Consider the following 12,261-nt stretch of genomic DNA (forward strand, 5'->3'; position numbering starts at 1 on the left):
GCATAGGACTTAGAGGTACTAGCCCCCTCAAGGGGAGATCTATGGGTACTACAGCCATCCTGTCTCAACAGACATAGTGGTTTCTTTGCCCAGGCACACATGCATTACAGGCAAGATCCAATAGCCCCTTATGGAAGACCTCCTGTCAAACCAAGTTCCGCTGGTACTTCCCTTTACCTTCCACGCCGCAGGGTTTGCAAAAGCAGAAGACCCAATCTTCACCCTTCACCGTGGGTATTGTCAACGATTCAGGGACCGGGGTCCATGAGCAGGAACACTACTCCCCTGGACCTATATAGCACCCTGGCAGCAGAAAAAACATTTGGTCCTCGAAACTGACCAAAAGTACTGGAACCCAGGATTCAGCCCTGCGCAGAGAGGCATTATAGGCTAAACCTCGTTCTTCGTACCGAGGCCCGGGTACCGTCCACTTTGGCTATGAAGCACCTTGGACGGATCCGGATTCTATGGAGGCTTTTTAAATCCAGCATGGATCCCTCCAGTGGAGCTCCTCAGAGCACATGTTCACTCGTGACCAACACCTTAGACACTGGCGAAAAAACGGAGTTGCTCCCAGTATGGGAGGGGTTATATAGGGAGGGAACTTCCTGTCTAACTGAGTACACCAGTGTCCAGCACCTGAAGGTGGAACATATAACCCACTTAGTAATTACTAGACTCTGTGTCCCGTGATGTACGATAAAGAAAGGCGCGCGCCCACAAGAAAATGGTTGCCAAAAAATCACTAGAGGCCAAAGCGGCGCTGGGCGCCACCAAAATGGCCGCCAGTCGCATGTAAAAGAACAGCAACACACAGGAGGCCGCAAATAAAAAAACACACAGGGACCCCACATAGGGCCCCCCTGCATAGACCAGCCGTTAAAACCCCCCAGGAGACAGACAGAGCAGCCCCCACGATCGGATAGAGCCCCGCCAGGCGGAACCCCAGTCACACAGCTAGTCAGACCCCAAGCACAGGGAGAAGGGAGGGAGAAAGAGGGGGAGAAGGAAGGTGGAAACCCCCTTAACAACCCCTCCAGGCATGCCCAGCCATGACCCCCCACGGAAGTAGAAAAATTATTACTTACCCGTCCTGCGCGGACCCGCTGGGCACATCCATGACAGAACATCTTCCGCATGGAGATGGAGGTGATTGTCGGCCAGGCACACTGTCACTCGAGCATAGAGCCTGGTCATTTGAATACCCCGGGGCATGTTGTGGACAGCCCAGCGCGTAGCTAGAGGCCAGCACACGCTCGATGGCCGAAACTAGGGAGACTACAAGGATCTGGGATCCAGCCTGTCACCCAGTCGGCAGTTGCTAGTAGATCACAGGAACATAAAAAAATTCAAATAAAATAGAAAAAAACTCCAGAACCCATGGGCCCAAAGGGAGCCATATCAAACTCCTACACTAGGCAGAAAAAAAACTGAGCTGCATGGTTCGCAGTACTGTACAGTTTTTTTTTATGTGTTTAAACATTAATCTGTTTTCTGCTTAGTCCTCTCCTGGTTGAAGGCTGAATACCCACTTTGTCAAGAGAGTGCCGTGTCTGTCCATGAACGAAAGAGAAATGTTTTTTTTTTTTATATATTTTTTGGGGATATTTATTATAGCAAAATGTGGTTAAACAAAAATTGTTCATTCTGGTCACACATGGAAAAAAAAAAATGTCCCTTCAGAAGTTTTCATTTAGAAAGTCTGAATTGGATGTCAAAAGTGAAATTGAATGATTGTGCCTCGTACGGAATTTTTCTCCTGATTATCTCATACTTTGTACCCAGCTTTACTCTCTTATTCCCTGCACCCTACACAAACATCAACCAGTTTTGACACTTGCAACTCCACACCTTTTTTGTAGACACAAACTTAAATAGGTGGTCAATTACCTCCCTAACACTCTCCCACTTTAGCCAGGGCAACTTTTTGGGGTTTGCGGATGCTCCTTCCTTGTTAAACTGGTCCAACCCCAGATAGAAGCTCATGAAGGACATTCCTTTTTGTATGATATTGATACAATGTGTTTCTATCTCTGTATCATGACCTTTCTTGTATGTATGCAATGCCAGTGTATATTTAACATTGAGTTCTGAAAATCTAAATAAAGGATTAAAAAACAAAAAAAGCCCAAAAATTTTTTTTCAGTTTACATTTGTTCTCACCTTAAGGACAATTTTGTTATCGGATGTTGGCGTTCTTCCAACCCAAAGTGCAAATTTACATGGGTCTCCTTCCACGTGTTCTGTGACACCTAATTCAGAGGTCTGACAAAAAAAAAAAAAACAGATGCATTAAATATACAAATTAGAAGCACAAAGATCTTGAAAAATACATTTGTTGTTATTATTACTATGCAGGAATTATATATCTCAAACTGTTTCTGCAAAGCATTATGAAATAAAGGGAGACAGTAAGGCTCCATGCACACTGAAGCTGATAAACTGCTGTTTTGGGCTTTTTTTTTTAAAAGCCCATAAACTGAACTCTATGTTAGCCTATGTGCTCATGAACACATGGGCGTTTTTTAGTGTTAATGAGCTTTGGAGTTTACTGGCTTTTTTCTGAACACCCGAAATTTGCGTTCAAAGTGCCATTGGAAAAAACGCTAAAAACCGCAAAACGCCGCAAAACACTGAAAAACGCTCAAAAACCTCTGGCGCCAGCGTTTTTTTTAATCCATTGAAAAAATAAATATAAAAAAAAAAAGCTAAAAGACGCTACACTGAAAACGCTAATAAACGCTATTGCAAAATTGCTAAAAAAAATGTTAAAAGGCTCCCTGCAAAGCTACTGGCGTTTTTTTACAGTTTTTTTTTAGCTTCAGTGTGCATCGAGCCTAAAGGTTCAATACAACATCAGACAGGACTGTTAGGTAGGCCCTGTTCGTGAGAGTTTATAATCTAAACCAAAGTGCAAAGGATATATAAAAAGGAAACTATGTGGGGATTTGTTTTAGAAAGTAAAATTCAGTGGTTAGCTTACAGGCTGCATATACTTTTTTTTTTTTTTTTTATAAGGTTTAAGAGAAACCAACAAACAGAAAGAAACATACAAAAAAAAAAACAATACCACCAGACAACCTGGTCATAAACGTTAGGCAATACACTCAAGCATAGAAAAATAAACTGACATCAGTGCAAAATATAAAGTAGGCACAGTGGTAAAAGGCTCAGGTATAATACCGAGATATAGCAAAAGTGGAGGTTCAGACATTAGAGATCCGTGAGGCACAGCCCATCAGTGGTCAAGCAAGAGTAGTACAATCAGTGATGGGAGAGGGTTAGCGGACTAGCCAACCATCTACCCCAAATTTTGTGGAAGGTTTTGTTCCGTTTCCGGAGTTCAAAAGTAATTTTATACAGTGAGATAGCGTCATTAATACGTTTTAACCAGAGGGATTTTAGAGAGGTCTGTGCGCCCTTCCAGGACAGTAAAATTGCTTTTTTAACATTGAAGAAGAGTATACGGAGCAGTCTGTGATGATAGGTGTAATTAGTCAAAAATGCCTAATAGGCAGTTCTTGGGGTGGATTATGTTTGGGAGAGGCTGCATAGGCTTGCCTAAAAAGATGAGTTTTTTTATTGATCACCTAACAACAGACAGAGAAGGACATAGCCATAAAGACTGGGGAGGGAGCCCCAGAGGATGGGAGGGCCTCTGGAAAACTCATAGAAGCAGGCATGGGAGGAAGTGATGAGGGAGCCAGAAAGCAGGAGATCTTGATAGGAGGAAAGTGGATGGTATGGCTGAGATTTTGAGATAAGGTTGGTTTAATCTTATACCTCTAAACTGAACAAGCAATCAGTTTAGAACCGTACCATCATCCTAATCTTAATGGAATAGCAGAAGGACTCAGGGAACCCAAAAGACCCTAGAGAGCCAACAGAGTAAAGTGGGCAGGGAGGACTATTGCGGTACATGGTAGAATAGGTAAACTCAAAGAGAGCAATGATCTCAAAATAATATACAACAATTTATTAATATAATGACAAGAAACAGGAAATAAAAAACATCAAACATAGACACCATTTAAAACAATGCACATAGCGTGACGTCAAACGAATCACCAGAGGTGCAATCCCCAGGAAAAGGTTTTTTTTTTGGGGTGAAGGTTGGAGTCACGATACGGAAAATCAAGACTAGTTTTGCGATGGATATCGCTTCGTCAGGAGACAATCTAAAAGTTGGTATACAAACATCAAACATAAGTACATTGACATAAATAAAAATCCATTGAGTGTAAAATATACACCACTGGAAACAGGCAATCATAATACATATTGGGGGTTGGGGGTCATGTCTCCTACCTAGGAGCAAGGTGCCCCATCAGATTCAAACGCCCATAACAACCACAGAGATGGTAGCTCCCAAGGTGGCCAGAGGGAAAGGTATGGAGGGAACCTATTGGTGTGTATAGACATCAGTAATGATAATAAAATAATTTAATGCTCTGAAAGGTGGGGGTGATCAAGTGAGGTTGAGTGCATATATAAAAATCAGAGTGACTAATAACCGCAACCTGGTGTGAAAGTGTGGCAAGGGAGAAAGGAGACAGAAGAAGAAAGGAAGGGAGAAGGAGGAGAGGAAAAGCAAGGGAAAAAAGGGGAAATAGGTAGGGGAGAAAAAGGGGAGGGGGGAAGGGGAGAGGGAAGGGAAAGGGAGAAAGGAAGAAACAAGAAGAGAAACAGAAAAATGTGAAACAGGAAGTGGTGAATAATTGCATTATGTGAAAAAGTAAATGGATCATGCAAAAAAGTGACCCAAATAAGCAGCAATTTACCTGCGTAAGATACAGGTAGTAATTGTGAAAAGGGTGAGGGTCCCAGGAAAGATAAGGTTGGTGAAACAGCTAGGTGCAGAATAGTTTTGTAAGTTGTTAATATTCTGAATGTTATTTGTTGGGCAATTAGAAGGTAGTGAAAAAAATGGCATAGAAGCATGACAGACACCTAACAGTTGGTAAGGTGGATGAGTCTGGCAGCAGCATTAACGATAGACTGAAGGGGATAGCCTGTGTAGAGATAAACCATTAAAATACGAGTCAAGGTGAGAGATGAGTGAATTAATCAGTAGCTTGGTGGTTAGTTAAGAAGGGGCAAATAAAGTAACCTGCACAGTCATGTTAGAAGAGGAAGGGCCAACTCCAAACTGTTCCCACAAAGTAGGGAGCATGAAATTGTCCAAAATGTATTGGTATTCTGACAGCTTAAGAGTTCCCTACACTCCACACCATAATCCCCCCCTCCACCAAATGATTTGGACCAGTGCACAAAGCAAGGTCCATGAAGACATGGATGAGTGAGTTTGGGGGGAGGAACTTGTCTGGCCTGCACAGAGTCCTGAACTCAACCCAATAGAACACCTTAGGGATGAATTAGAGCACAGACTGTGAGCCAGGTAGTCTCATCCAACGTCACTGCCTGACCTCACAAATGTGCTTCTGGAAAATTGGTCAAACATTCCCAAAGACACACTCCTAAACCTTGTGGACAGCCTTCCCAGAAGAGTTGAAGCTGTTATAGCTGCAAAAAGTGGGCCAACTCAATATTGAACCCTACGGACTAAGACGCCATTAAAGTTCTAGTGTGTGTGTGTGTGTGTAAAGGCAGGTGTCCCAATACTTTTAGTAATATAGTGTATGTAAAACCTTTATCCCAAAAGGGAAAAAATATTAACTTTACTGACAGTCTACTGACTGGAATGGTACCAGCTGATTGGAGAAAAGCCAATGTAGCTGCAATATTTAAAAAGGGCCCAAAATACATCCCTGGGAATTACAGACCAGTTAGCCTAACATCAATAGCGTAAAACAAAAAAATGTAAATGAATAGATAATCAGGTGATGAAACACTGACTATGGATCATCAGTATAACGAACAGTGAAAAATGTGATTCCTTATAGTTTCTCCAAATGTAACAAATTTGTGGAAAAAAAAAAGTTATTGCTATATGCATAAAAGGTATTAGCATTATGGTTTTACATGTCACTAGCAATTTACTTTTTATATGCGTACATTGTTGTGTTTTACTGTATAAAACTTTTATATGCCAGGGGTGGGTGTTTACTATAACCCCTTGGTACAAACTTGAGTAACTTAATGGCAAACTGTCTGCATTCCTGAGGGTGCTGTTTTAGCACCTTCAGTTGCTAAGGGATCCGATCAATATATGTGGCGGATGGGGAGGGGTTATATAGAGGGATGTCTGTGCAGCCTTTTTTCCCCCCCGTGTCCTATGACCTGAAGGTAGCTGCATCTAACAGTCATAATGATTTATCTTGTATCGTGTACAGGAAAATCCTACTGAGGGATACAGGAAGTCATTAACTGTCAGAAAATCCAAAAACTGTCCAACTAAGGGGCAAACAGTGACTAATAGGCCCAATGTGAATCTGGATTTGGCGCTGCCTGTAACTCATAATTGACCTGAAGGACCAAACGTCCAAAACTAACACCAGATAAGGAACTCCCTACCTGGTCAGGAGAACCGGACAACGAAAGGTGAAGATGGAGACTGAGCCCCATGCCCAAGAAATATAAAATCAGTCAGTGAGAGATTCAATATGGAGAAAGCACCAAACCATAGTTGCTAGTCAACCTGATCCAACCAGAAGGGAAGAATAACAATTTCCCTACAGGGAAAATACTAACCTGAATATGGTCAACAGCAAGAGTGAGAGAGCTTCCTTGTGAAACCTGGTACTGAACAGAGGAAACTAGGTATGCAGACCAGGTGGAAGGAAGATCAGCCAATCTAAGTAGGAAGGCACTAAGCCTCAAATTACCAGATACTAAAATCAAAGAACACAAAACTCCCTGTGTATAAGGCTGCCACAGAGACAAATACCTTGTCGGGTCTTATCAGGGAAGAAACATTAGACATCTTGGCTCAAACAAAACAGGTTCTAACAGTGGTTTATCATGCTACTCAGGGAAACCAAGATGCAATCTCTCAAAGTCTGCATGACCAGGAAATAAGGTACATGTGAAATACCCCAACAAGGGTAGGCAAGTATTGGGAGGTTTATTTCCTAATCATTGGTCAGTAAAACTAGGACTACAACCCTGATAAGCTGAGGATCAAGCTACATTGCCTTGCGAAAGTATTCGACCCCCTTGAACTTTGCGACCTTTTGCCACATTTCAGGCTTCAAACATAAAGATATATGTCATGGACCTTGGAGTACTGGAGTGTTTCTACTTAAAATCCTAATTCATGTATTACAGGATATACTGAGACATTTCATTGTCCATTATGTGATAACCCTGTTTTAAAGCCTTTTGATTATCAGGTGTAAATATCTTCTGTCAAAGACAGTCCATCTGTCTAAAACTGTGGTTTGAAGGTTAATTGAATCTATTATGTGTGTTTGAAGATGTATGTGTTTACGCTAAAAGACTTTGTATTGTTCTAAAGGTCAGAAGTCTCCTGTCAGGAGTATTGAATTAGCATGTTATTATCTAAAGGAATGTGACCTCTCAGAGGTAGTAATTAAGTCATGTTAAATAGACCGGGCTATTGTGTACATTGGGTAAAAGGTGGAGTTGCGCTGAAAAAAACAACAAACTGTGTCTTATGCAGATCCCCAGTGAAAAACAACAAAAAAGAAAGTCCAGTAAACAATCTAGAAGATTTCTTCAGATGTGCAAAAAATGTAAAAAAAGGTGATGAAAACAGTTCATTGTAAAAACAGCTGTTGAAAACGTGTTCAAGCAAAGAAATGTAGAGAAAACAAAAATTAATCCAGGATGCCTGGTGTTGCTGACCCTTACCGGAGTTAATGATCCACAGGATCAAAACGAGCGGATAGCCATACACCTGGGCTAAACAGGGGAACGAATCCACAGCCAGACGCAGACACCCGATGATCCAGCAATGGTGAGCAACCAAAAAAAGAACAGAACTCCAATAGTGTGATATTGTACAATAAAAAAAAAAGATAAGCACCCCAAGTGACTGGCAAACGGACAGTGTGACAAAAACCTCCACCTCAGAACACACTGGTCCTTACCAGATTCATGTGAATAAGGGCAGTGAAATCATGGAAGATGACTATGCAGCTGTAGTAGGGAGAACTCACGTCCAGCAATCTTCAGAAAGGCACTCGGGGCAATGGTCCCACCATCAGAGAAAAAAAGGGGCCACAATGGTGTGATATCGTTTGGCGAATTTAATAAAATAAAAATAGCTCACTTACAGGTAGGTAGACATATATCAGCAGACAAACAAAGTTCCGACCGGTACGGAACTGTTCCTCACAAGCGGTGACGTCAAGCGCGCCTCCTCCCAACGTTTCATCCAATAGGACTTGATCACGGGGTGTCCCCGTGATCAAGTCCTATTGGATGAAACGTTGGGAGGAGGCGCGCTTGACGTCACCGCTTGTGAGGAACAGTTCCGTACCGGTCGGAACTTTGTTTGTCTGCTGATATATGTCTACCTACCTGTAAGTGAGCTATTTTTATTTTATTAAATTTGCCAAACGATATCACACCATTGTGGCCCCTTTTTTTCTCTGATGGTGGGACCATTGCCCCGAGTGCCTTTCTGAAGATTGCTGGACGTGAGTTCTCCCTACTACAGCTGCATAGTCATCTTCCATGATTTCACTGCCCTTATTCACATGAATCTGGTAAGGACCAGTGTGTTCTGAGGTGGAGGTTTTTGTCACACTGTCCGTTTGCCAGTCACTTGGGGTGCTTATCTTTTTTTTTTATTGTACAATATCACACTATTGGAGTTCTGTTCTTTTTTTGGTTGCTCACCATTGCTGGATCATCGGGTGTCTGCGTCTGGCTGTGGATTCGTTCCCCTGTTTAGCCCAGGTGTATGGCTATCCGCTCGTTTTGATCCTGTGGATCATTAACTCCGGTAAGGGTCAGCAACACCAGGCATCCTGGATTAATTTTTGTTTTCTCTACATTTCTTTGCTTGAACACGTTTTCAACAGCTGTTTTTACAATGAACTGTTTTCATCACCTTTTTTTACATTTTTTGCACATCTGAAGAAATCTTCTAGATTGTTTACTGGACTTTCTTTTTTGTTGTTTTTCACTGGGGATCTGCATAAGACACAGTTTGTTGTTTTTTTCAGCGCAACTCCACCTTTTACCCATATCATTATTTGTTTGTATAAACATTTTGAGTTTGCAGCTACCACCTATTATATTAGACAAGCGCACTTTTTTTCCTTTTACTATTGTGTACATTGATTACCCCCTGGGGCTTCTGTCCCAATACACATAACAGTCTTTCTATCCAAGCTATTGGACCAATCCCTGTTGACTATTCCAAGTCCTCATTTGCATGGTTAAGGAGGACCAGAGTGAGGACTGCATATACTTTACAATTGACCAATAGGAAAGCGGTTGTTGGGGGTGGGATGTTCCAAATTCTGTATAAAAGTGTGCTGTGTACTTGAAAATAAAGAGTCTTGTTTGAACATACATACAGCCTGCCTGGTGTGTGTTCTTAATGGATCCGAACGGCACATAGCTGTAGTTCGGATCCCGGAACCTTGAATGACTGGACCATCAGACGTTGCAATCTGCAAGCTGATCCAATAGTAGCAGAGGAGTGTCGGGAGAGCAGAACCGAGCGAGCAAAGGGTCTCATCACAATATAAAACTGTAATTTGTTTTGAAGAATCAACAAGTGGGACACAATCATGAAGTGGAACAAAATTTATTGGATATTTCAAACTTTTTTAACAAATAAAAAACTGAAAAATTGGGCGTGCAAAATTATTCAGCCCCTTTACTTTCAGTGCAGCAAACTCTCTCCAGAAGTTCAGTGAGGATCTCTGAATGATCCAATGTTGACCAAAATGACTAATGATGATAAATAGAGTCCACCTGTGTGTAATCAAGTCTCCGTATTCCGTATAAATGCACCTGCACTGTGATGGTCTCAGAGGTCCGTTTAAAGCGCAGAGAGCATCATGAAAACCAAGGAACACACCAGGCAGGTCCGAGATACTGTTGTGGAGAAGTTTAAAGACGGATTTGGAAACAAAAAGATTTCCCAAGCTTTAAACATCCCAAGGAGCACTGTGCAAGCGATAATATTGAAATGGGAGTATCAGACCACTGCAAATCTACGACGACCTGGCCGTCCCTTTAAACTTTCAGCTCATACAAGGAGAAGACTGATCAGAGATGCAGCCAAGAGGCCCATGATCACTCTGATCATGGATCACATCAGATCTACAGCTGAGGTGGGAGACTCTGTCCATAGGACAACAATCAGTCCCTGTATACTGCACAAATCTGGCCTTTATGGAAGAGTGGCAAGAAGAAAGCCATTTCTTAAAGATATCCATAAAAAGTGTCGTTTAAAGTTTGCCACAAGCCACCTGGGAGACACACCAAACATGTGGAAGAAGGTGTTCTGGTCAGATGAAACCAAAATCGAACTTTTTGGCAACAATGCAAAACATTCTGTTTGGCGTAAAAGCAACACAGCTCATCACCCTGAACACACCATCCCCACTGTCAAACATGGTGGTGGCAGCATCATGGTTTGGGCCTGCTTTTCTTGAGCAGGGACAGGGAAGATGGTTAAAATTGATGGGAAGATGGATGGAGCCAAATACAGGACCATTCTGGAAGAAAATCTGATGGAGTCTGCAAAAGACCTGAGACTGGGACGGAGATTTGTCTTCCAACAAGACAATGATCCAAAACAAAGCAAAATCTACAATGGAATGGTTCACAAATAAACATATCCAGGTGTTAGAATGGCCAAGTCAAAGTCCAGACCTGAATCCAATCGAGAATCTGTGGAAAGAACTGAAAACTGCTGTTCACAAACGCTCTCCATTCAACCTCACTGAGCTCGAGCTGTTTTGCAAGGAGGAATGGGCAAAAATTTCAGTCTCTCGATGTGCAAAACTGATAGAGACATACCCCAAGCGACTTACAGCTGTAATTGCAGCAAAAGGTGGCGCTACAAAGTATTAACTTAAGGGGGCTGAATAATTTTGCACGCCCAATTTTTCAGTTTTTTATTTTTTTTAAAAGTTTGAAATATCCAATAAATTTCGTTCCACTTCATGATTGTGTCCCACTTGTTGATTCTTCAAAAAAAAATACAGTTTTATATCTTTATGTTTGAAGCCTGAAATGTGGCAAAAGGTCGCAAAGTTCAAGGGGGCCGAATACTTTCGCAAGGCACTGTACATACACTCCCATCAGCATGCAGGCACTACCCTGTTCCTCAGCAGTATTCAGATTAGTCTGCATAAAAACTTGATCTACAACATTGGAGGAAAAGTCTGAGGTAATGAGACTGGAAAATGGGGAAAATCTAGGAGAGGGTGTCTCCATCCTGGACCTACAATTCTTCGGCAACTTGAGACCTGAGAGAGAGGAAACCATAGGTTCTAGTACTGCAGAGACAGAGTACTGCCTGCAGGTAGTAAAAGGCTTGCAGTGCTGCTGTCAATTGATACAAGATTAAATTAAATCTTAATATTTAGACCATCACGAATACACAGTCCACCAGGGCCAAAGCCATTTGTAATGTCCAATGGAGGCCATTTGAGCAATCCACAATGTGGATGCATGTTGAAAGCACTAGGGTGAACCCTGTGCCAGCACCCTGGCAAAAATTTTAGGTATAAGGGCAACACTGGAGAGTTTGACCCCCAGAAGAATGGTGCAATCCTAGAAGATCGCTTTTTGCACCTACATATGCCTAAAGGGCAAATTAACCAAGCACTTGCTAGGAATAACAGATGTGTACCCACTCAGAAACTTAGGGGCTTAGCAGGCTTCTTACTTTAAACCTTGAAGGTGGCCTAATAAACAAGTCTGAATGGCCTGGGTGTGCCTTACACTGAGGCAGGTGGATACTGTGGCCTAATGATGTCAAGGGTAAGATTGAAGGGATGTCATCCCTCGAAGACCAGATGGGTCAGGTGCTCCTTGAAAGCAGTTTCTGCATCTCAGCACATGTACATTTGTATGGACAAAAGACACATATGGTAGACACGCCAAGATTACAGCAGAGAGACATTTTTTTCTTCAAATACTCTTTATTAAACTTTTCATTTTTCCTTTGTACACAGCACATACACACAATTCATTAAACATAACACTTGTCTCCAGTTATCTTAAAATACATTCCATTAACATACAGTGAATACTTATAAACTCAAACTTAACCATAAACACACACACACACACACACACACACACACACACACACACACACACACACATATATATATATATATATATATATATATATATATATAT

At 41.9% G+C, this 12,261-nt stretch overlaps 1 protein-coding gene across 6 annotated transcripts in view; it reads right to left on the bottom strand.

Moving 5' to 3' along the window:
• Positions 1-12,261, bottom strand: part of TRIO (trio Rho guanine nucleotide exchange factor) — a 1,129,982-nt gene that overhangs the window by 378,541 nt on the left and 739,180 nt on the right. For all 6 annotated transcript variants that reach the window (XM_040353401.1, XM_040353397.1, XM_040353396.1 and 3 more), the window contains one exon: positions 2,164-2,265. In XM_040353401.1, coding sequence (XP_040209335.1) covers positions 2,164-2,265 — 102 coding nt within the window. The remainder of the gene's footprint in view (positions 1-2,163; positions 2,266-12,261) is intronic.

This window comes from Rana temporaria, chromosome 5, assembly GCF_905171775.1.
Source record: "Rana temporaria chromosome 5, aRanTem1.1, whole genome shotgun sequence".
Classification (NCBI taxonomy): domain Eukaryota; kingdom Metazoa; phylum Chordata; class Amphibia; order Anura; family Ranidae; genus Rana; species Rana temporaria.